Genomic DNA, 26,522 nt, shown 5'->3' with positions numbered 1-26,522 from the left:
CTGTGTCGGAGTGAGGAAGAGAGTAGAGTTGGAAGGATGAATAAGTCACATTCCTGCTCTGCCACAGACTTTATATTAAACTTGCAAATGGTTACCACTGAAAGTATTGAGGAGGAGCTCTATGCTTTGAAGGGATACTGCAAGGCAGAACTCATCACAGTTTGAAAGTAGCTTCAACTTTGATGAAGAACATTAGAAGAATACAAAATGTGGTCATGGTAGTGATACCTGTACTCATGCTTTTTTCAATTCCTTGTTACAGATCAAGTTTGGATGACTATTGCCCTTCAGAGCAGGTTGACTTCATTCAAGAGAAGGTTCTCGATTTACTGGGTTCAGTGTATGGCACTCTTGATGTGCACTTAGATTACTCAAGCATCTCATCTTCTGTGTGACTTTTCTTCATGTATTGCCCTCTAATGCAATGGATTAATTTAAATTGCATATTACCTGTGGTTGCAAGTGGGAAAATGCTGTTATTTCAGCAGGTGGCACTAGAACCCAAGCTGACCCAGAGCCAGGTTTGAGTCAGATTGCTTTTTCCAAGTTAGCTGCATCTGAACTGGCTCTGTTCGGATTAGTTCTGTGGTTATTATTTTTACTGTCTTGCTTCTATAAACTGGTTCAAGAGAAACTGGTTTTGTCCATAAAATGTATTTTGTCACCTGATTTCCTTGAGTGTCTGTAAAAAAGAAAAAAAATTACTATATATAACTTAAAATAATTTATTTTCTGTAATTAAACTTTTTTGATGGAGTTTGGTAACAGACATGTTCCTGCCGCACTGTACCTTTTAAAACATTACCTCAATAATGCCATAAGACATTAGGTTTGCGTAGTGATACTTCTTAACTGCTGTGCCTGAGATGATCAGGCATCCACCTCTCATTTTTCTAGAGCAGCTTATGGCTTCTGCCCCTTCTATAGCATTTCATTTGTATTTATACTCTGTTGCATTAATATTGTTTTATTTTGCCTTAGAGGATTCCTTTGGTGACTAATATAATGTACAGATACGGGTTTGGTATTTTCATTTTTGCATATTTTTGAGGGTAAAAAATATGAGTGGAAGTGAATGCTGTTATCTGTTGAATCCTGTAAGAAGTTAAATTGATGGTTACTTCAGAAACAAATATTTAGCTTTACTGAAGTCAGCAGTAAAACCTTCTGTAGCAGGTTCTAGAGAAAACTGCCACTTGCAGAGAGAGAACAAAACCATACAGGATTTATTCGGGAATGATACTAAAATGGGAAAGACAAAATACCGCCTAAATTATTGTCTTCTATTATGAATAAATTTTGCTTGTAATTTCTTCTGAAGTAGTTAAGTTCATTTGCTAACAGAGATTTTGTGCACTTTTACAGTTTTTTTTAAACTTTTGCTGTAGATATGACAATATTATAGATTGTAAATATATAATTATTTTAAAACATTTCTCCCAGTAGAATAAATTCCATGACCATGGACCCATTTTCTTTGTGCTTATGTATTCGTACCAAGGCATGGCTAGCCTTGGATCCAAGATCCTTAATACTTCATTAATAGGCATACACTGCATACAGAAACTAAGTGGAGTCAGATCACGTACTGCTTGTGTACATTTTGTTTCTTTAAAGTAAAAGATGCTCTTTGCTGGAGTTTGAGTAGGGTTATAGAAAACCAAAAAAACACTGTTGGATCAGAGGTGTGAGGTGTACTCCTATGCTGCCGAGAATCTCAAGGCCAGGCTGGATGGGGCTTTGGGCAACCTGCTCTAGTGAAAGGTGTCCCTGCCCATGACAGGGGAGTTGGAACTGGATGAGATTTTTAAGGTCTCTTCCAACCCATACCATTCTGTGATTCTATGAATTATGTTAGCCCCATAAAGAGGAGAGTGCAGGGTCTGATGGCACAATTCTGCCTGGCTAACCGATACCCTATTCCATGTCACAAACCAGAGTACCTGCAGCACATCAGCATGTATCGGGTGCAGGTGCCCAAGTGCTGTCAGCACCAGCAGCAGTGAGGTGCTGCCCAGGCATCCCGTGTGCGGAGCAGACAGTGCTGCCTGGTGCCAGACACAGCCGGTCCTACGGCTCCAAAGGCCCCACTGCAGGGCAGAGCTGAGCCCCTCAGCCACGGGCACCTTGGGGAAAAGCCTGGGTAAGGAAGGGCAAACGGTGCCCGGCAGCCAGGGCTGAGGGATCCAACTGAGAGATCCCCTAGCATGGATTGAGCTGCATTCCCTGCCTGTGTGTCTCTGCTCGCATGCTACTGCGGGAATCCTCTGGTTGGCAAGGTAATGAAAATAAATTTACTCTGCTTTTCATCTGTGGCTTTGTCGTTCTGGACCCGTACACACAGGTTCACTATGGTTCTGTAGAATTAAAGGAGCAACATGAATTGTCTATGTGTTAGCCAAATTATTTAAGAAATCTTCCTTTCAGGCACAGTTTTTGTTCATGAATGTTGAATTAGTATCATTTGAAATCTATGACTAACGCACGGTGTGCAGTATTTTCCAGAAAATGTCAGTCTTAGATAATTACAAAGATATTAATTCCTACAGTTCAAGGACATTTGCAGGGTTGTTTTCCACCTTGGCAAAGGTAATAAACCAGAAACAGGTATCTCTGTTTATTGATTATGCTGGATAGGGTTTATTTATTTGACTGCATATACAGATCCTCCGTTACCTGTGCCTACATCAATTTCCTCTCAGCTTATTTCAATACCTATTATGCAGAGCAAGATAGCAAAACTGTTAACACCTCTAATCAGTGCTGTAAGGATGGGACGTGAAGGCCCATTAGAAATAAACACACTATAGGGATGCTGGGGAGGGACTCTTCATTAGGGACTGTAGTGATAGGACAAGAGGTAACGGGTTAAAACTTAAACAGGGGAAGTTTAGCTTGGATATAAGGAGGAAATTCGTTCCTGTTAGGGTGGTGAGGCATTGGAATAGGTTGCCCAGGGAGGTTGTGAATGCTCCATCCCTGGCGGTGTTCAAGACGAGGTGATACAGTTTAGTGTGAGGTGTCCCTGCCCATGGCAGGGGGGGTTGGAAGTAGATGATCTTAAGGTCCTTTCCAACCGTAACGATTCTATGATTCTATGATATTGGCGCAGCAGTGAGACAGCAGCTTTGCATTGTTGCTTGTAGCTGGATGTCCCTCTCAGTTCTCCTTCCTGCAGCAGTGCTGGAGAATGAGGATGCCCACTTTGGAGGGCATTTAGAAATATTCCTCAGCAGCAGAGGTATGCAGAGCTATCTGAATTGTGGCTCAGGTTCCGAGATGGACCATCAGCCTGAGGATCTTGGTACAAACTGAAACTATCATGCATTTGTGTGCAATATGAAATAATGTCTTGATCGAGATACATACTGAGGAGCTACTATCTTCCCTGTGCATCACCAGCTCTCCACCCCAGCCGCACTGGAGTTTTCCTTCTTGTCACAGTGGAATGAAAAGAGGGTTTTTTTTCAGGAAAAATGGACAGGGATGAGCCAGATGACTGAGTTACTGCACCTTCTGTTATCATTTCTTTCTCATTGTAGGCTTCCTGTCTCTGGTAGCTCTGTCTTCCCCTGCACTAGGAGTTGAGCTCTCTAGTCAGGGACAGAGCTGGAATGTGGGGTTGAAGAGTCAGCTGCATAAACATTTTCCTTCTGCTGCTGTTATTGAGGAAGAAAATTGTGCTTCAGCAAGGTCAATCTAGTGGGAAGAGACCTGTTTCTAGGAGACCCAGAATAAGGGTCTTGTCTCCTTACGCCTCCAGACGGCTTTGCCTGTGATAGCCCCTTCCGGCCTGCCTGATCTGGTTCCCATAAGTGCCGCAAACCTTTTATGTGTCCTATCCACTCTCAGGAGGGAAGACAAAAGAGTTTTCTGCTGGCAGCTTTCAGTGTCTGTCGCAGGAAGAACTCTGTCCCCACAGCAGAGATGCAGTTCCCATGTCCTAGTGCAGATAGGAAGTCACGGACCCAGCAAGCCCAGTCCCAGCTCCTGCCTTGGCACTGACCTCCTCCCTCACCCTCATCAGCTTGAGATCTGTCTCAAGAGAGAGGCAGTCTGGCCACATACACAGTGAGCACAGGTAGACATCCTGACACCATTGCAAAGGCAAATTAATTCTTTGCCTTTCTTTCAGTCTGTGAGCCCCTGGCTGCCCCACTTCTCTGTCACAAGCCCAGCTCATGAAGGTCCTGGATCTCTCTGCCGGTGCTCAGCCTTATAGCAGCTCCCACCTCCATCCTCTCTAAGATAAGGGAACTCTCTTCTGCAAGGAAAAGCTGCTATTAACTATCTCCCCAAACATTCAAGAAATGGCTTTGGTCTGAATTTTCATCTAGTTCTGTTTTGGGTGTTTTCACAGATTAATTTCAATTCACTTTGAACATACATCATTTCAGATATTTGGAATATTTAGTCCTCTCAAGGAAGGAGCCACCTCACTGGAGAGATGCAATCATTCCAACCTTCCCTCGCTAAATGCTAGTTATGTATTTTCAGCAGTTTCCATAAATGTCCAAATGGTTTTGCACATCTGCCACGGAGACCTGCACTGTCTACTAGGGAGCTTTCCTATGGCATTGCTTCCCTTTAGCTGAATCGTTAGCCTATAATTTTACTCAAGGCCCTTGGCAAAACAAAGAAAAATAATATTACGTTTGTGTTTGGTTTTCACTATGTTACAGAATGGGGTCCATTATGTGCAAACTTAGGGCTGAACCTCCTAAACCAGGCCTAACACATGCCCATCCCTCACCTGCTCTAATTGATATTAAGTCTTAGATTTATTCTATCAGTGTCAGGCAAGAAACATCTCACAGCAGTGTTACTAGTATAAAGTTGAGATAATGTGCTGACTGTCACTGTACTATGTTCTGTTCCCATGTTTATGTCCTTTGTACTCTGCTTGCTGCCCAGCATCTCTTCCACCTATTCTTATTATTGCTATAAACATGTTTGGGAAAACACAGATTTAACAGTACTCCAGGGTGCATGAAAGCTTTCTGGAACACTGCCCCACACAAGGTGATCCTTCCCTGCTGCTTGATTTCAGTGAGCTCTGAAAGCTAATGTCCAAAGTAATTAAAATGCCTTGAATTGATGCATTGATCACTTCAATGCTTCAGAACCTGCCTTGGGGCTTTCTTCTTTTTACTTCAGCTGTATTTACCTTTTCACTTAAGGTAGTACAGGTCACCAGCTACCCAATTCCAGTTAACATTGAATTTCTGCTATCATCTGTGTAATTCCTACTGCCCAAAATCGAATGCCTCCTTGCTTCTAGCAGCCTATTGTTCTCTGAGCCCCTTTCTCCCTTGCCTTCAGGCTAGCCATTAAACTGGGAGGTGGCTGGTCCTTCTCAGTCAGTACACAGGGCTAATTCTTCATGTAAAAGCAACTCTGTTGTGATAAATCTCTGTCCTTCCTCACACCCTGAACATGGTAAAAGAAAAGACAACTTTTTTTTTTTTTAAGTATGGCATTTTGCAAATCCTGTAGCTAAAACCAGATCTTGGGTGGATTCTGCTTCCATGCCTCTAAGCGCTATTTCATTTCAAGTAGATAGGAGACTGCTCTCAATTAGCTCATTAAAACTCCTCAGAAGCGCAAATCAACACTAGGGCATTAGTGACTTCTGTTTCCCAAGTAGTCCAAAAGTTTAAATGCAGGCAACAATATCACGTCAGAGATTCACCTACAGGATTTTTTGTTTCCTTATTTACAAATTGCAAGAAGAACAGAAATATGTTTGTAAAATATATATCATATGCTACAGTTTTTATAGGGTGCTTGGCACCAAAAGAAGCAAATTCCTCAGTCTCTATAAAAGACATACTGTTCTTTGATAAAATGAAATCTGTGAGTCAAAATTCCTGCCTTTGAAGAGGATGCTATTCCTTCTTTTCTAACAAGTCACTTCATGTATCATTAGACAGTCCAGAAGAATAGAAGAAGTTCCTTTTTTTTCCTTTGTAGCTCGGATTTCAAGGAGGCAAGCAATCCCAGCAACAAAACCTCTGTTCCTTCCCCTCTCACCTGCTCATCTTTTTTTTGCTTCCTTCACATTGGTTCTCTTCTCTTTGCTTCTAAGCCTTCAATTCAGTTGATATTTTATGACTCTAGAGAAGTCATTCATGACTTACTCTGCAAAACATCTTTTTTATTTGTCTGCCTTTGTATTAATCAATTATAAAGCTTCTTTCATTCAATTCACGCAAGAGGAGAAGTTGCTCCTACTGCCTTGAATTTCCAGGCTCTTTCTTTTGCCTGGGTTCTTTGTTACTGGAGGAAAGGCTGGTGTGCTGCAGCTGAGAGCTGTGTCCAACATTCAGCCTTAAAAAAACATGAGGCACAAGACACCTCTGAGCCCTGAATGCCATAGTATTAAATATCCTACTTTAAGTCACAACCCTGTGCACAATACAGACTAAGTAAGACTCAAATCATCCAACTATAATCCTTATTAAAGGAAGGGTATCTACTTATACAGTTGTGCTGCTTAAGCCCTTTGCCAAAATGGCCTCATAATTAGGTCCATCAGCTGGAAAGGGGGATTGGTCACTGAACAAAGTGCCTGGGACTGGCTGCATGGAGAAGAAACAAAGCACTATAACACTGCTGGGGTTAGGGTTTATTATATTTACTAAAACACTGCTGGGGTTAGGGTTTATATTAGTGGGGACAACCTCCCACTAATATATTTATTTTTGGTGCTGCTTGTGATTCTTCAGGTGTCTGAGGAAGCCCTGGTAAATACCCAACACACGTCAATAACCTCTTAAACAGTGATAGGAAACAGAAGAGAAGCTAATCACGGTTATTTTTAAGAGGAAATTCCAAATATAAATGTGCTGTACTGTCCACTTCTTTTGTGTCCTCTGTCCTTCCCTACCCTGCCAACGATGCTCCCTCCATTTCCATTTCTCCCATTTGTGTTTTGATGTTGGAATTTTGATGCCTAGTTTTATAACTCATGGTTGGTAAATATTGGTCCAATCATTATAAAAAAATCTTCCTCTCTTTTGATTCACTGGCAATAATGAAACTTCATCATTTTTATCTGTAATTTTACTAGTTTGTGAAAATTTTGCCGATTTGTTAAAAAACTGTTCATGTTTTTAATTTGCTTCAATGTGAAAAATGAAGTTTTTAAAAATTGAAAAGGTTTAATGAAAATATAAGCATCTTCCAACTTACATATTTAAAAAGGAAAATATATTTTTCTGATTAAAAAAAACCAAAACAAAGTGACTGTAGCTAAAATCAAGAAAAATACTGTCAACCAGGATGCTAAAATACCATCTACAGCATTTATGGGTTGGTGATTTATTGTACCTAATTTCTTCTGTAGTTTTTCTTCCAGAAGCAGTCCTTGTCATATTTTATGTCCCGTTATGTAATGTGAAAGAAAAAAAGTTCATTTAAAAATCCACCACGGTGGTCTGCAAGTCACAGCGACTTCCAAGTCTGCTTCCAAGACCCTCCTTTTAGTGACGTCCATAGTTCCACAGGAGTAATCAATAAAATTGATGCAGGGGCTTTAGCAGATAGATTAATTATTGTAAATAATTTATTTACTACATTTAGCTTTCTCCCCTCTTAAAAAAAAACAGAACCTTCTTCTGGATTTTGCAGATTGGTTTGCTATGTGCAATTATTTGCTTTTTTGCATGAATGAAAGATGTCTTTACAAAATGTTTGGGTTTTACACTATAGAGTTTATTTATTCACAATTATATTTATGTATTTTTTTTCCTGATAGCTTTGTTCCTTTGCCTGTGCACATATCTTAGCTTTGATGATTTTCAAATTAGGCCAGTATTTACTTGTTTCCAACAGAAAGTTATTTTATCATGTGATTATGAGCATCCTATGTTCAGCTTCCTACATAGGTAAAAAAACAAAGTGATCATTGTATTGATCACACTTTGCAACATGGCATATAAAGAGTCACTTAATATTTGATTTAATTTGTAAATATAAGACATGTATAAATGGTATACATCATCAATGAGTCTTGAGATTTACCCACAGAAAACATTACATAGAGTTACAAACAGCCTGTTGGTCTCCGGTCTTAGAAGAACTTGTAGCTAAATTCTGTAGCAGAATCTGAACAGTACAATCCCTTATATGTTCATTAGTGCATGCTTATAACTGTACGCACAGTTATAACCTGTAATTATGCAGTGTGTAGCAGTTCATGTTTTATTAAGACTTGAGACATGCATCACTCTAATCAACCTACACTTTATTGAGCCTTCTCAATCACCATGGGTTTTCCACTGAGTAAAGGAGAAGGAATTCTTTTCCCGTCATTTGTCATATTTGTTACTGCAGAATTTTTATCTTCCTGATTCTATGTGTATTTCTGATTGACCGGTGAAAACAGGAATTAGTAAGTTGTTATTGAAAGGGTGACTGTTAGTATATGAAGTGCCTTTGACATTATCTCAAATGTTTTTTCTCTGAGAGTTCTCCCTGTGCCCAGCAAAGCTAATACTGTGGCTATCTTTTGAAGGTATAGTTTTGATTTTCAGAATTACTTATTTCCTAAGGATGGAACAGCATTAGATATCAGCTGTCTGCTGCTAAAGGTCAAGTTGTACATATATTTTCAAACAGTGATAGCTAGAAAGAGGGGAAAACTTTTTTCTTCTTCAAAGAAAAGAATGTAACATACAAGGAAAATAATGTATTTTTTGTATTTGCCACATTTGGAAAATTGATCTTCCAGCTGCAAACCATAAACCTGAGAAGAAATTTATGGACAAAACAGTTTTCTTACCAGCACTTTGTAATAAGCTATCAAGCAAAAGGAGCTAGATTACCACTTTAAACCCTAACCATTATGTCGATAGAGGACAGAGAAACAATTTTGCCAAGAGTAGAGGTGGAGAAGTTCTCAAAATGTGTAACCTACTAAAGAAATGAGACATCTATCACCACAGTGTGGAAGTTACTGTTGTCCTCCACCTTTCCTTTCCCCCAAATAAGTGCCAATTATGTTGATCTTCTTAAAGCAAACTACAGACAGACTGGAAGGAGACATGAAAAATGGTTCCAGTGAGGCAGCAGCATGAGCCCATTCTTTATTAGATTCTAGAGAGTGCATGTGTTCACCTACGTACACATTTCTGGACCCCCCCAGCGGTGAAGAGAGGTCTGGTACCCGCTCAGTCTCTCTGACACATTGGCAACACACAGAAGACATCACTGCCAAAGAAAGAAGCCTCCTTAGTTCTGGTTGATCTGAATCTCTCTGGTCTTCACCCAGCCTGCTATGGTCTGGGCTAAAGCTATCTACCCCAGGAGTCTCCTCTTGTGCATCTAGAGTCAAACACATCCAGTATGGACACAACCATGAGAAACAATGCAGTAGTCGAAGATGAAGAGAAAACTGATGGTTCAGCAAACCAGAGGTTTGTTGGGACCAAAGACAGCTCCAGAACAGCTGCAGAAGGAAAACACAGTTAAAATCAAGTTCAGTAACTCAGGGTGCAATGGATACAGCTGCTCTTTGCACCACAGTTTGCCCAAGATAAGAAACCTCTGTGCAGCACTGAGCCTGGGAGAAAGACAGAGGCTATGATGACATCTACTGGTTTTGGAGATTTTTCTAACAACAGGAAAGGGGGATGCTAGAAGCAAATGTGAGCTCTTACACAGTGTTTTCCAGGTAATCTGAAACTGATGAGTTTTATGTTGCTGGAGGTTGAGTAGAAATTGCCTGACAGTCCAAGGAGAATCAGGAAAGTAACAGCAGCATCAAAGCCAAAAATACCTAAATTAACCATTTACTGCAAACTGTAGTTATTCCCTTTTCTGTGGGTTAAAGGAAAGTTATAACAATTTTGATCCTTTTGAAAGTTGAGCCCTTTTGGTACTTTAGAAGGCTTTTTATTGGAAAATAAAACAGCTGCTAAAGGTTGTCTCACTTCCTCATTCTGAAAAGTGAAACCCGGGACCTCGAGACATTTAAAAGGTCTGGACATTATCTCCTATAAAAATTTAGTAATCAGTAATAAATGTGTACAGCAGATTTCATTCCTGCTAGTTTTTAAGTGCATACCCAGACACAAGACTCAGGGGATAATCACAAAAATTATACACTCTTTTTTTAATTAGTTCGTTCTTTTTTTTTCTCCTGGAGTATTTAATTGCTGCAGCAGCTTATCATAGGTCTTTACTGAGGGGTGTTCTTTCAGTCACCTGGAAGGTTCTAGATCTGTCAATAAAATTACATCATTTGGTCTTATACAGTCAAATAATTCTTTGTTGTAAGAAAATGAAAGGCTTTTGTGCATAGCTTAATGCTTCATTTACTTTTACTTGCAGAGCTCAGTGTGCCATTTAGAGATGTCAAGTTATTTGGTAATTCTGATCTTTAAATTGCCTGCCGTAAGGGCAACAGTTTTCCCCAACTCAGTGTAACTAGTTATAACTCTTTTACATAAAGGAGATAGAAAGAATGCTGGGGATGATGACAGATGTTTAAAAGGAGATGCCACAAGCTCTACTTCTACTAGGAAAATGATACGATTTGAGGAGCCAGTGACTCCAGAGGGTGAATCGGTAGCTGTAATGAGTCACAAGTGGTGTTTAGTGGCTCTGGCAGATGGTAGCTGGTGAAGAGACTGTGTGACATGGTGAGAAAAGAAAAGCAGAAGAGGGTGAAGAAGCTGTGAGGTGGGTCTGGAGAGCTGCTTGAAAGTCAGGCTGTATTGGAAAGTGGTCTGCGATGTGCATATTTATAACAAATAGGGACTAGGCATTACTGGGTTTATTCTCTTTAATCAACTAGTGGGTGAGAGAAGACCTGAAACTAGAGAGATTAACTGGAGGGTGGCTTTGGGAAGCATACCTGGGGCTGGTTGTGTGTACATGGGGAACAGTATTTCCTGAAAAATTGGATCATTAAAACTATAGGTAGTGTTTTTAGTGAGACAGTAAAAACACAGTTTTTAGTTTCAGAGTTTTAGAGTGAGACATGGAGTTACCCTCTGCTTATGAAAAGAACCCTACTCTATCAATTAAATTAGCTGGCGCTCCCAACTCTTTGCTGAATTTTATAGCTGAAACTAGAAGGGCTACCAAAATAACCAGGAGCAGTGCATACTGTTTAATCTTAGTAGCTTTAGGTAAACAGCATTGGTTCCCAAATGGATTTAAGCCAGTATCTCTTTTTTTGGTGTGCCCTTGTAATGAAAATGTAACCCAGGGATTTCTCTTATTGCTGACAATGGGAACTGTGTAATATTGTCATGTGTTTAGAAAAGTGGAAAAGTAGGCTGTCCCTGCCTTCCTCTACCCAAAAGCACAACTGCTGCAACAGTGGGATCTTGTTATCTTTACCTAATCCTTTCAAAGTGCCATCCTCCAACAACAACAAAGTGCAGCCGGCATCACCATGGATCCTATGATTGGAGGTACTTTAGGCTAGGGAAAACTTTAACATTAAGAAACTTCAAGTCACTCGTGTATTCAGCCCAAAGAAGTACTGTGCTATTAGCAGACATCCTTGATCTGTGAACTCCTGGCTGATGATATTCCCTTTCTTAGAGGATGTACTCATTGAGTCACTGAGAACAAAAGGGATGTAGTGAATGAGAGTTGGATGTCATAATAAATATGAAGAAAGTTTTAATTAAAATAAAATTAACTTCACATTGATCTGTTATGTGTATTTTGTATAATAAAGTTGCCTATTGAAATCGTGTGTCAGCATAAGCTAAAATAACATTTTATTCTGATACTTCTGCATAATTGCCTATAAAACGCATAAATATGATTCATTTTTTTTTCACAGTTACTGAATAATGTTTCCTCCTCATTTTGTACTTGAAATAGTAATTGTTTCTCTGACTAAATATCATTCTCTGCAGACTAACCTGTATTTGTGAGAAATATGCTGAACTATTCTAAACTAAACACTTTCACTTCTATGAAGGTAGGCCTGTCTATGCATGTACTGTCCAATGGAAGTATATGCTGCTCAAACTTTTTCTTCACCCATGCATCCTCCTCCCTAGCTATTGAGAATATTGGTCTGGAAAAGTACCTTCCTTCAGGCCACTTGTCTCTGTAGTTGTGCTTCCTTGTCTAGCAACTCAGCCTTGACAGAGGACCCCAGCTAGATAGGGGGATGACTGTTGCCTTGCATCTGATGCATATCTGAGCTTTTCTTAGACTAAGCAAGCTCTGGTGCTATCTGGAACATCTTGATCCGTGCTTTCTATTGGTTGGCCAAGGAAACGGGTCTTAATCACTTTTTCTGTCTCATGTTTTGCAATAAAGAATACCTTTTGGGGAGGAGAACTACTTCAGCTTTCACATCAATAAATAAAAGGCCCAGGGAAGTACACTTTCAAGATGTCACAGGTGTTACATGAAAGCAGTGAAAGCAAAATTGCCAAAAGAGGGAGTAATGTTCTACTCTGAATGAAGCTACTTACCTACCTGGGATCTTTACTGTCTTTGAACAGTGAGAATCAAAAGAAGGGTCAGAAGGCCTGACTGTTTGAATCTTCAGCCTGCAGACTTCACAAACCTGAAAGCAATTAAGACCTAAGCCCTATGAAGCACTGATTGATTCAAGCTTCCATAGAAAGACATTAGCAAACCATATTTTTTAAATATGTAAGTAAAATATCAGTAAAAGTTCAGACTTAGGAATTTGTCATTTCACACAGGAAGAGCTCAAGAGAAGTTATTGACTCCAACCAGATCCTCCAGAAACAAATGAGTTAAAATTTCTCTTTTGCTGCTTACTAAGCCTTCAGGATTTCAGCCTGTCTTTTACATGAAGATAAGTATTTATTATATAAACCCTAGGCTTTGGAAGTGCTAAGACTGGAAAATTACAGGTTCCGTAAAGGCTTATATCTTCTGCACAAAGTTTTAGGATCTAGGAATGGAAGTCAGGTTGCCTCCAGGTGAATTACAGCCATGGGAACTACCCCAAAAGTAGTAAAAAGAGAATCACAGAATGGCTGAAGTTGGAAGGGACCTCTGGAGGCCACTAGGTCTGACCCCTTGCTCAACTGGCCACTTAGAGCCAGTTGCCCAATGTCCTGTTTTCAGCTGTGATAGTTTTCTCCTTCCTAGTAGCTGGTGCAGTGCTGTGTTTTGGCTTTAGTCAGAGAACAATGCTGATAATACATGAATGTTTTTGGTTGTTGCTAAGTAGCACTTACTCCAATCAATGACTTTTTCAGTCTCATACTCTGCCAGTGAGGAGGGGGGCAGGAAGCCGTGAGGAAGCAGAGACAGGACACCTAACCCAAACTAACCAAAGGGGTATTCCATACCACAGCATGTCATACCCAGCATATAAACTAGGCAGAGTTACCCAGAAAGGAGCGAATGCTGCTTGGTGTTGGGCTGGGTATCGGTTGGCGGGTGTTGAGCAATTGTATTGTGCATCACTTGTGTTTATTGTTTTCTTTTCCTTTTCCCATTTTAGTTTTATATTCTCTCCCCTTGTTATTTCCGTTATCATTATTATTAATAGTAGTAATTTTATGTTATACTTTAGTTATCGGACTGTTCTTATCTCAGCCAGTGGGGTTTACATTCTTTTGATTCTCCTCCCCATCCTGCCCGGAAGGGAAGTGTGTGTGGGTGGTGAGCGAATGGCTGTGTGGTTCTGAGTTGCTGGCTGGGCTTAAACCACGGCACCCAGGACCATGTCCAATCAGCTTTTGAATGTCTCAAAGTACGGAGACTCCATCACCCCTGGCAATCTGAGCCAGTGCTTTGTCATCCTCAGAACAGAAAAAGTGTTTCCTGATGCTCAGAGGGATCCCCCTGTATTTCAGTTTGTACACATTGCCTCTTGTCCTGTCAAAAACTCCTCTCTGTGGGCTTGGAAGGAGCGCATATAGGCTGATACACAGTGTAAAATAACTTGGTCTTTTTTCTTAAAAGGACCTAATATTTATTTGGGGAAAAGCTTGATTCCATGATGTCACCTGCTAAAGGCTCTTCCTAATACTAGACTTTAATGGACTGTGCAGTGCTTTTTTCAGTGAATGTCCCAGGTGAGTCCTGTGTCTTACTCTGCTGACTGATGTACAGGAGGTTCTCCTAAGTTGTGTATGAAAATGCCAGTAATATGGCAGGGTTGGGGTTAATATCTATTTCAAAGCAGACACCTCTACAGATTTGCAAAGATATATCACTCTGTCAAGTCTTTACTTACTAGGTTTTATAATCTAGACTTCTTAATTGGGTTCGGAATGTCTTTAATTTCTTGAATATTAAGACTCTTTGCTTGAGACAATGATTATTCCTCCTGTTTTCTTACATATTGCTCAAGTTTCCTTCTGGATGTGAATGGCAGCATAAAGCATTCAAAAGAGATTATTCTGAGTGAAACTTCAAAATGTTTTTGGAACGCATTTTCTCATATAATATAAACCAGAGATATTTAAAAATCTCAGGAGATGCCTACTTATCTTAAAGAAATTTTATCTTATACTAACCCATCCTGGTCCATCTTGTATAAAATGATGATACTCTGAGAGAAAGAAAAGCCCAAGAAAACAGGCAAGGAAACTCACCAGGAAAGATGGTAGCACTCATTTTTTTTTTAAATATATGTAAGTACTTGTTCAGCTTCTCTCAGCTGAAATAGCTCAAGAATGGGACAGAACTGTCGTGATGTAAAAACATTTTTTCTGGGAAACATCTCTCATGGTGCCTACTTTTTGAGGCAGTTGTCTCCTCAGGAGGTAACGGCTTCAGATATAATTTTAGTATTCCAGGTTAAACTGCTCCTGCTATCTTCATTCACTCCTCAAGAGGTTGTGATCTTAGTTCTTAAGAAAATTGCATATGCTAGAATAATAGCAACAAATTGCATTCACATAGGAATGTAAAGAGTGTAGTATCTTGAGATTGCACATAGTAAGTGAATTGCTCTTTAACATTAATTTCGTTTTCACTGTTGTTTTGAAATCCATCTGTACTGAATCTCCCCTGTGGAGACGGGTTGAATGAAACTGACATGTCAGAATACTACATTTATTGTACCATCTTATTCTCTTCCCTGAAATAAATCATTCTTCAGGATGAACGTGAATCTGCCTTTAATGCTCACTGATTCTTACTCACTTTCAAGTAAAAGGAATTAAAACTATGGTTACATTCTGATACAAAACAGAAAAGATACAAAAATACCAGTGTAATCTTTAAACCTTAGAGAGTAGGATTAGACTTTCATAAAAGAAACAGAAATGCAGGCATGTATTCCTTGTTTGAAGGGACATGGCATCCAGCGAGAGGTTATAGCAATTAAATGTCAGAATGAAAATAAATATTTCTTCAGAAATAGATACAGAAGGGAAAAACATTTTGAAGACATGCTCTGTAGAAACAAAGAGGAATGTACTGCAGAGAAAAAAGAAAAATGGCTATTGCCCTTTTCCAACCTTTCTTTCTTTTTTTGTAAAAGCTGGTAGTGTATGTAAATTGTCAAGCTACTAGAATTAGATTCAACTGCAAACTTTGATTTTTCCAAGGCATAAATCAACGCGGCTCTTGTTCTGGGCAAAATAGCTTCATGGATTCTGCTTTCTCTCTATATGGTTATGCATGCAATCTCAAAATGTAGTATGCTTTCTGAGATTTGTGGCAAAATAGTGAGTGGGAGCACTTCTATCTAAATCAGAATTCACTGCCACATGGATAGAAGTTGATTCTAGGCATAGTATGACTATCTTCAGACGAAAAGCAGTTAAACATGCTGGAGCTGGGAGCTATTTCCCAGGCCAGATACAGTTCATCATTCTTGAGTGTTAAATCCTCAGGGTGGCCCTGATCTGGATCCTTGCACCTCAAGTGAGGTTAGGAATTTCTGATCTGGGGCTTCTTGTTTCATGAAACTGGAATTCTCAAGAATCAGTTGCACACAAGTAGAACTTCTCTAAGAACACTAAAAATGAAACTAAAGAGGATGAAACCAAGATATTCTGAAGTTGATTCAGTCTTCCCATGCCTGAGGAAAGTTGTTAAACAGATTTTCTGTTCAGACTCAGATCTGCCTGCCTCCCACCTCTCTGGAGGGTTATAACTGGCTGCAGTTATCTTTGGTGAACAGGGTTTTCTTCATTACTTTCTGCTTAAGAAGTTTTTCTTCAAAATGTATGTCCCCTGTTGCATATCCATGAAACACCTGTGATAAACGTTATCTTGGTTTAAAAACTAAGCAGTAGCCGTTGCTTTTGAAGATAATATTGCGTACATATACATGGAATCTGAACATTTCTGTGAGCTCCCTGTTCTTAGGGCAAATATCTTCCTACTTCAAATCTGTAGTTTCCATCTTCACTATGTCTTCTTGATTAAAGCATTAGTATCTCTTCTTTCATAATTAGGAGAAATGATAGAGTGTGGAAAACTCTGTCTCTACAAACTCAGCCTCTGAACTTGGCTGTGTAGATCTCTAGCATACATTTAGATACGTCACGTCACTTCATCTAATTTTATCCTACAACAAGAAGCTACTTCCTGCTTTGTAGTGGTTCATCTGAGCTGAAACTCCATGCATTGTACCTTTCTGTTTAAAAGCTTCTTTGCAAATTATCATCTCTCTACTCCTACTTCTGGGAATTTCTTTTTTCCTGAGTAACTTATAGATTTTTTTTTTCTGCCATCTCTAATGCTCTCTTTAGAGTGAAGCATACGGTTTGGCAGAATAAAAAACATTCTGTACTTCAAGCTGCAGCTCAACCTGTGGTTCTTTTCCCCAAATATATATATTTTTTTTTACATGTGGACTCTGTGCATGCTAAGATGTCCTTAAGAATGTAAAAAATCAACCCAGACAGCAACATGTATACCAACTGCAGTATGCATGACTGGAAATAGTAAGCAATGGATAAAAGTGGTGAATGATAAAATTGCTTATATGAAAGTGAAAATGTAACCTTGGCTGTCTGTAACCATTACTGTCAATATTGCAGCATAATCATTGTTTTGGTTACTGCACAGAACTTAAATTTCAAATGCAGACAATATAATGCAGACTGTACATAACGCTGAATTTGTGAATGTAATACTTGTCATTAAGAGTGTCCTGTAATTGGGCTCATTTAAGCAATTACTAAGTCTGAACTGGATTGTTTGTTCTCTCTTAGATATAATGATCAATTAATAAAGTTCTATTAACATTCATGTTGGAGAACAAGACAGGACTCAAAAGTTAGTTGACTGTTTAGTAGCCTGCTGTATTTGAAAATCTGAATTGATCTTTCCTTTACACTTAATGAGCTAGACCTTTTTAAATTGGAAAAATATTTGTTATAGTGCTCCAGCTGTTAACATTATAAATGCCTAGGGACTCCTCTTGTTTAATTTGTTATGCTGTCATTTAAACTTTGCCACAATTAATTTTAAATGGTAACATGAATCAAGAGAAAAATTGATCACTGTTTACAGAAAATTCTTCAAAGACTAAACAAAGCCATGCTGCAAGCCCTGACAAAGCTGCAAGACGAGCATTAAGAAGAGGCTATTGTTTATGGCGGGTGACAGGCCTCATGTCAGAGACAAACACCAGTTTAGAAAAGGTTATTTATGCTCTACAGAGTCCATCTCAGTAGGGGTCTTCTTGCAATAGAGAACATACCTTTGGGATACTGCATTTTTTATTAGGTTGGAAGGGGCAAGGAAAAAAAAAGTCAATGTATTTTGATTATAATTCTAAAATGTGTCCTTGCTTCTGTTGCTCTCATAAAATAAAAATATCTGCAAAGTCTCTTTTTTTAATTATCTTATCTAGGCAAATGATCAATCAGGGTTTAAAGCTGAGGGTAGCTAAAATGTATGTGAAACAGTGTTGGGAGGAACTGATTGTTACCACTTAACTTCCCCTTCTTTCCGTACATTGGGAAATGATGTACAAGCATGCCTCAAAGGTTCTATTGCCTAGGACATGCACGTATGATTGAAAGTTATTTCACATTTTTGGCTCTGCATAAAAAATAATGGTATAACTAGAGAAATTATCAAAGTTGTCAAAAGTCATGTTAATCTCAATTTAAAAATAGAGTATTGTGAATTCTGCTTCATAACTAGAAATTACAGAGCAGAATTTCTCAACATCATCAGGGGCTTTTCTTGATCACAAAGAGCATAAAAAGTGAATGGTTTTGTCTAAATATTAATGATGTCATTCAATTCATATGCTTACAGCAGTGAGAAAACGTCTAAATCTTCAAGGTTATGTATCTTGGTTTATGCATACATGTGCTTTTAAGGGAAAGAAAAGCATTATTCACGGTTGTGTTTAAACCCAGCCAGACAGCTTGTTTACTCACTCCCCCCACTTCTTGCCCTCCCCCTGCTCCCAGAGGGATGGAGAGGAGAATTGAAAAGAATGCAACTCCCACGGGTTGAGATAAGAACAGTTTAGTAACTAAGGTATAACACAAATCACTACTGCTACCACCAATAATAATAATGATAAAAGAAATAACGAGGGAAGAGAATACAACACCTCAGCACCCGCCGACCAATAACTCTCCCCACCCCACCCTACTGAGCACCGACCCATACCTTGTCCAACCCTGCAGTCTCCCAGCCCTTTCGGGTAACTCTCAGTTACATCCTGGGCATGACGTGCTGTGGTATGGAATACCTCTTTGGTCAGTTTGGGTCAGGTGTCCTGTCTCTGCTTCCTCCCAGCTTCCCCTCCTCCCTGACAGAGCATGAAGCTCACAAAGTCCTTGGCCAGACCAAAACATTCTTGTTATCAGCTCTGTTCCCAAGCCAAAAGTCAAAACACAGCACTGCACCAGCTACCAAGAAGGAGAAAAATGACTGCTACTGCTGAACCCAGGACAACGGTGTACATTAAGGAGTGTTTAGTCTCTTGAGTAGAACTCCCAAGACAATTAAGTCCAAGATTGCTACAGGAATGTTGATCCTATAACTGAGATATCATAGATCAAGGACTGTCATTGGTTCCAAAATTGTCATAGCCAAGGAATGAAAGTAGTCTTCCATGCTTCTTGTTATGGAGAAAATAACAGGTTAGGCTACTGCCAGAACAACTCGAGGCTTCAAAGACAAGCAGGTGATACTATTTCTTTACTACTACTGTGGCAGTTTGACTGTGATTATTGGCTGCTGGCTGCTACAGTTGGAATATAAGGGAACTCCAGGACTGGAGAGAGGAAAAGGCATCTGGGAAAGGGACTGTATTGTCAAGTGTTAGGTAATAAGGGTCCAAGTATGTCAGCCTTACAAATTCCCTTCCCACAGGTCCTTGAGAGAGAGGCTGGGGACAGGACTGATTGCCTGTGGGGAGGTCAGGGAGGCTGCAAGATACATAAACTGGAGGTCCTGAGGAAGAGGAGTCAGAGTATGGAAACTGCAGAAGGGAGCATAGGAGTAAAACATGCTTTTTTATTCAGAGGAAGTCTGTTGGCAGTAGCGTGTGCAAGGCCAGCACAGAGATGAAGCTACGTAATGTTTTGCTTTAAGTTGTGCAGTTGCAGACTTAGCATTGTTATTTGCTTTGGAGGCAGTAGAACTCCAGCCTCCAAGTCTGCCTGAGGGTGATTTAATCAAGTGGTACTTCAAATCTCCAGGCAGAAGTGACTCCATTACATGGCCAGTGCATTCCCTTGAAATGTACAGGTCATCTTCCATTTATCATGCAGTACTGTCCCCTGATTTATAGAAGAATCACATATACCCATCAGAAACAAAATTAGCAATAATCCTCAAAGGCAGCTGAGTATCAATGTGAACCTTTTTTCCTAGAAGATGGCTGTATAGGTTCAAAAGCCTCTTTTAGAAAATAATAAATTTATTGAGGTACTCATGCAGAATAGAACCTAATTTTTCACTCATTGTCCTAGACAGAAAGGGTTCTGTCGTCTTTACTGGGTAGGATGTCACAAGCATAGAGCAAGATATTCTCATCTACGTCCGTACAATTGGTTCATTCAGAAGTAAGAATTTACGTTATAGTATTTCAGTGTGAAGAGACTGAGAAAGGTCATGTCATTGATTTTTTTTTATTTTTAATGGAGAAGTAATAACTGTAGGTCAATATGTTTGGGTAATGGATGTGCTGAGTCTTACTGAAAGAAACTCCTTGGGAATAAAAATCTGAGGCTTACTGAGTTGATGAGTCTGCAACCTATTTACTATTGCTGCAGGAGAATGTAGGCTTCCAGCAGCTGCATTGAATGTTCTGCTATGCAGTGATTTGCCAGTGCTGTGACAACTGCTTAGTTGTTTAGGATCATCAGATGCAATATATATTTCATCACTGCATGCAATATACACCAAAAAAGAAAATTGTATTATCACTACACATAGAGCATGTCCAGTTTCAGACAAAATAAATTATTCTGAACATACTTGCTTCCAGTTGTAATGTATTTTTACAGCTACCTCTGGGAATATACCGCAAAGTGTGACTAAAAGAGAAGAAACTGTTCAGTTTTAACCAAATTCTCACATTTCAAACCGACTGTTACAAGAACAGAAGGAAGGCTTCACAACACACAACAAAAAAAAACAAACCAACCAAAAAAACTCGTCTTGCCAAGATTCCTTAAATAAATAATAAATTGTAAATATTTTCCAACATATACTTCTTGATATAAAATCAAAGAAAACTGCAGCACAGATAGAAGCCAAAGCTATGAACAGATGCAAAACATAGCAGAAAACACTACTGATATCTAAAGTGAAAATTGCCAGCTATAATATTTAGATATGTTAGAACTTCTTTTTTATCGTCAGATGGTATTTGGAGCTAATTGTGTCCCTCATTGGTCTCTAAGAATCTGAAATGAAAACAATTGTACTACAGGTCCTGTGGCAGTACTATAAATTCTGCAGATGACATGTTAACAACAAGATGTAACCAGAAGAAATTATTATGATTTTCAAGATGTCAAAATTTATTGCCTTAAATAGAGATATATCAAGCTTGAAAAGGTAAGAGTGTTTTTCACTGAGAGCTTAACAGCTCAGTTACCTAATACTTTAGAATAGTTAAGGTTGGAAAGGACCTTAAGATCATCTAGTTCCAAACCCTAAATATATATATATATCTATTTACATAAATATATATATATATTTAATATTTTCAATATTAAAAGATTGTTGCAGCCTTTTCTAAATGGCAGGTTCTGGTCAGCAAGACACAAAAGCTCACCCCAAAAGATCAGTTCCCCAAGTATCTCAAATTTACTAAGACTGTGGATCTTAATTATAGTAATGGGCCTTCTAACTTTCTGCCTGAACTTCTGAGATATGTGGCAGTCTGTCAAATGAATAAACAAGTGCTACAATTTGACTCATGTCACCATGACATTCAAAAGCATTAGGAATTTCTAGAACCTCATGGAATAGAAGAAAATCCTGTCTTAATAACTGTTTGACAAACACTTAGGTGTAATGATCTTTCTGCCGGAGCTGAAACTCCCTTCTGAAGCTGGGGAACAAGAGTATGACCGTGTCATACATTTAACATGGAAAGGTCTGTTGTCCTGTCCTTTGCATTCACCAGTTTCTGAGCAGAAGTGATAGAAATGAAGCCATACCTGGCTGTTTCGTTCTCTCTCAGCAAGAGCTTCAGAACAAAACCTTTAAGACCAATTATCAACATTTTAAAAGCAAGTCTTATTGTTGCCATCTTTGGTAAGTAGTCTTCTTAGAGTGTAGCTGTTCATACCATACTTTTAAAGTTTCAGGGTCAAAGCCTGATTGAAGCGGAGTTTTGCAGTAAGGGCAGAGGTTATATTTGGGCACTACAAGTGGTAACCTACTTCTCATGCATCCTCACAACCTTCACAAGTAGTATCAATTCCACTTTTGTGTAGGACTGTGAAAGAAGTACACTACTAGAAGACAGTAGTGTTGCTTGTGTTTGTAGTTCTGCACTATTTGAAAGACTGGGATTTTTCCTGTATGAGGAAGAATCACAAATTTCTGACAAATCAAGGCTAAATGGACTAGGCTCTTGCACCCACATGACTCGACTTCTCTCAAACTAGTATCTGAGGAAAAGCACCATGATATGATTAAACTATCTGAGGCATGAATTGCTGTAAAAGGCAGCCTTTGGCAAGTCATCAAAGCTGTTCCTCTGCTTTCTTTGCATTTCTAAGGATATGGCTGTGATGATGAGGAATGGAGATTCTGGAGGCTCACTTTCCCTTGCATATTTCCCTTGCAGGTCTGAAAGCTGAAAGTAAAATACTCTCTCTTAACATCTCACTCTTCATCAGTTCCACTAATGAACAGACTGTCTACTTCGCAAATAATGGCCACTTAAGAATCAATTGATTGTTCTTCATAGTGAAGCATTGTGCTGCTGCAGATTCTACCAGCCAGAAGACTTTTAGCAGCTCTAATCTGCAAATCTAGATATCTTTGTCGGTCTTTCTTGACAGTTCAGAGCATTTTAGTGAACGGTAACAAGCTCTTAAGTAGTGTTTAAATGTCACACCTCTGTACAGGAAGATAGAAGACCAATGAGGCTGATTATAGATCTGTCAGTTTACCATAAGAAATAGCTTCTATTAAGATCTGTCTTTGTTCTTAAGACCCAGCTCAGATATAGACTTCAAACCACAAATTAACACGAGTTCAAATTTGTCTGAATCAGTTTGCTGATACATTTTAATACACCTTTTGTGCAACTGTAAGAACCTATTTTCTTGGGTTTAGTAGAATTAAAATGAAGTTATCATGTTTCATTTTTATGTACAGATTTGCCTTTACAATTGTATGCTGTATCTCCTCTAATATTACTTTGCTGACAAAAGATGCATTCATAACGATCCTAACAAATCAGTAACTGCTTCACAGTTAATGTCCTGTGACTGTGAAACCCCCTTCAGTTCAAAAAGAATTTGTTAATGAATACATGAAGCTTAAACCTTACTGAGAAGACAATGCAGACTGTTACATTAGTGACCTAACATACCTAACATCAATTAAAGGAACTGTTAGTGTTAATTCTGATGAAAATATATTTTTGACTGCTGAAGGATATGACAACAAGGAAAGTGATGAACCCTCTAGTTTAATATTAAACACCACTTTAGTTAGATGCTCAAGTGGTGACAATAATGCAGAAGAGTTGGCAAGGAAGATAAACAATGGCATGTAGTGAAAACTTGATTAAAATATATTGAAGATTTGTGGCTTTCATTAAATATTATTTCTCAAGGATAGAGGTTCTCATCACATGGTAACAGGAGAGCAAGTTATTTTCAGGACTCTGCTATAGGCCTTGCAGGTGTCAATACTTTTGTGGCTCAACCCCAGCAAGTGACTAAGCGCTGCATCACTGCTTGCTCATTTCTCCCCTGGTGGGATAGGCAAGGGAATTGAGAGGGTAAACCTGAGAAAACTCATGGGTTGAGATAAAAGCAGTTTAATAAGTAAAGCAAAAGCCACGCATGCAAGCAAAGCAAAACAAGACATTCATTCTCTGCTTCCCATTGACAGTTAGGTGTTCACCCGTCTGCAGGAAAGCAGGGCTCCATCATTCCCAGCAGTTACGGAGGAAGACATGCCATCAATTCAAACATCTTCCCCTACCTTCTTCTTCTCCCAGATTTATATTCTAAGCATGACATTATATATCTGGGATATCTGTTTACCCAGTTGGGGTCAGCTGTCCCAGCTGTGTCCCCTCCCAGGCTCTTGCACATTCCCATCCTACCCACTAGTGGGGTGATGTGAGAAGCAGAAAAGGCCTTGACTCTGTGTAAACACTGCTCAGCAATAACTAAAACATCCCTGTGTTATCAGCACTGTTTTCAGCAGAAGTCAAAAACATAGCCCCATATTAGCTGCTATGAAGAAAATCAACTCTGCCCCAGCACAAACACTCACTGCATACTTTCCCTGTGTGCTTGCACTGGATGTACATCTCTCAGATTAATCTGGGTAATCTGTGTCAAAACCCCACATATTAAGAAATGAGAAAGTTATGATGTTCGTTGTCATTATCAGCTCCTATCTGTCTGCCTGCTCAGGCTCCAAAGGCATAGACATGTGGATTAGAAAAGTATTCTGTAGGAAACCTAGCTGTTTGATACCTGAAACTGACTTGAACTAAAATTACTTCTCCAAGTCTTCAAATCATAATCCTTCAGCACTCTAAATCACATAGTCATAGCCAACAGGTATCACATTTGGACTACTTTATAACTTAAAAAATCTGTACATTTACTCTGACTTATCTATATATCCATGTCCCATGTAAACCTCAGCATTTGACAAGGTCTGACAACTGTTGATCTAAATGATTAATCTCAGCCTATTATCTGAGGGTTTTTTTTAGATCTAAAACTTACAATGCATGTGAATAAATGTAGCTTACAATTGTCTGACACAGCTAGTAATGGCAAGTAGTTGGGTTTGAGTTTCTTTTTTTTTTTCTTTTTACTTATTTTAAAAGACCTTACATTGTTCAAAGAAAACTTTGTATCAATTTTTCAGGAAAAAGAATTTTTGTTATTATTCTTTCCTGTATGCTCTTTCTTGTAGAGCTTGATGACTGCTAGCTGAAGGGTGAGGAAAATACTTTCTACTCAAACTTCAAACACCACTCCGAATGCAAAGCTGTGAGAATTTTCTTCAAACATCTACAAAATTTGGGCTAGCCAGATGTCTAACATTTTCAAAAGAATTGCCTAGCTATGGCTTGAACATGCTGAGCTGAGATAGCAAGTATCCCATCCCTCTCAGAACGGATAAGGAATGTATTTGGGAATTTTTCAAGCCTGTGAAGCAGATTTTGGCAAAAACCAGTTTCTTTCACAATGAATAAACATTAAGCTGGATAGTCACAGAGCAGTTCTGGAAATGCAGCTGTGTCTGGGAAGGTATAAAACCAGAAAAGCTGTGTTGTGGGTGAAAAAAAATTATGTGCAGTCAGATGGATATGACTTCAAAATTTCAGAATCAAAGGTACAAAATTGATACTGGTTCTCCAAGGTAGTGCTACCTATTTACCTTGAATAGATGCTCTGGGTGAACCGCAGTAAATTTAGCTTAGGGATTAGTCTAAATAGAGAACTGGAAACCCAGACTGTCGTTCACCTTTCAGTCTCTGTAGGAGGTATGTTATCTCTTGGGTGCATTGCAATGACTTGATAGCAAACATGAAGCTTGTAGGAGCAAAGGCTGCTTTTAGTAACCATGGATGGTATCAGCTTTGTTAATGTGCATTTTCATTGCACTGCAGCATGGGTGATTCCAACTACTTTCTTTCATTCTGACAGCCAAAATTAGTGTGACTGCTGTTTAACAAACTGTGATGATGGTAATGAACTCTCATTGAGACCAACATTTGCTGGAGTTCAGTTCTACAGGCTAAATCCTCTTGCCTGCGTAATAGTTTGAATTTGTAAACCTGTTCACATGGCAACATAGGTCAGTTCACAAAAACTAATTACTTCAGGTTCAGTAGCTCCAAGGTGTCAATTGTCATTCAGGGCTATGGATGATTTACTCCTTACCACATAGGTGAAAACCAGGAGGGGAGATTAAAAGGAATCCTTCCGCAACTGAATTGATATGTTCTTCTGAAAGTGTTACCAAAAAGCTACAATTAAATCTACGAAATTTTAATCTTCCTGCGAGACTCCTGTACTTTGCACATTCTCCCTGCACCGAGGACATCAATGGAGTTGTGACATCCTTCACACAAGTCACTTGCCCCGTGGCTGCTAAGACTCAGTCCAGGCTATTCAGATCTCTGATGGATTTTGTGGCAACAAGATGGCCAACAAAATTTGCAGCTGAAATGCCCAAATTTCCTAAACTGGCTAGCTTAAAATCATCTCAGCAAACACAAATATAGCCTGCTCTTAATAAAAAAAAAAACACAACAAAACTGGAGTTTTTCATGTGGGTTTGTCGTGTGTGGTTTAGGTTTTGGGGTTTTGGTTTGTTTTTTTCTAACTGCTTATATTAACAGGCTAGTTTTGACAAGAATATGATCTCTGTGTTTTATGTCCGTGGAGATCACAGTTGCACTGCTGGCTACAGCCTTAACTGTGAAAAGCTGCTACACAGCTTTCTCAAGCCTGTTTTGTTTAAGTTCTCAGTTAAATATAAATCTCTTCCTCCTTTGTCTCAGTCCCTCTGAGCAGCTGTCATTTCATACTCTAGCTCTATCTGGACTTAAGGCATGTCATTGTGTATCAGACTACTGTGGCATTTCTCTTCCCTATCCCTGGGGACTCACAGGCACTCACCCATTAGTGACCAAGAGCAGCACGGATATGGCCAAACTTGTCCAGGCAGGGAAGGGCCCTGCAGGCTGCAGCGGGCTCTGCCTCCCCTCTATGGCAGGACCTAGGCTGTGGCTGCCAGACAGGAGCCAGATGAGGAATAACCAGGAGAGGCTTCGGTGGGGGATTCACCTCAGGCTTGGGAGTTGCCTTGGCCGCTATCCTCCCTGACTGCCCAGCCTGCCCGGCCACCTGCTGTGCCATCACCTCTCCTGGACATCACCAGCCCATGGTCCCCTG

The 26,522-nt window shown here is 39.4% G+C and overlaps 1 protein-coding gene across 2 annotated transcripts in view; it reads left to right on the top strand.

The window, feature by feature from the left end:
* Positions 1 to 24,676, top strand: part of CUNH5orf22 (chromosome unknown C5orf22 homolog) — a 49,625-nt gene extending 24,949 nt beyond the window's left edge. The window contains exon 9 of one of the 2 annotated variants that reach the window (XM_057399419.1): positions 24,532 to 24,676. In XM_057399419.1, the coding sequence (XP_057255402.1) occupies positions 24,532 to 24,538 (7 nt within the window). In that variant the 3' untranslated portion in view covers positions 24,539 to 24,676. Of the gene's footprint in view, positions 1 to 262; positions 670 to 24,531 lie in introns of those variants that run through there. The other variant, XM_057399418.1, reaches the window with a different exon arrangement.
* The last annotated feature ends 1,846 nt before the right edge of the window (positions 24,677 to 26,522 follow it).

This window comes from Pezoporus wallicus, unplaced genomic scaffold, assembly GCF_028554395.1.
Source record: "Pezoporus wallicus isolate ANWC-B61680 ecotype Strahan unplaced genomic scaffold, APGP_CSIRO_Pwel_v1 contig_818, whole genome shotgun sequence".
Classification (NCBI taxonomy): domain Eukaryota; kingdom Metazoa; phylum Chordata; class Aves; order Psittaciformes; family Psittacidae; genus Pezoporus; species Pezoporus wallicus.
Note: the sequence above shows the minus strand (reverse complement) of the source record. Positions and strands in the feature narration are given on the sequence as shown.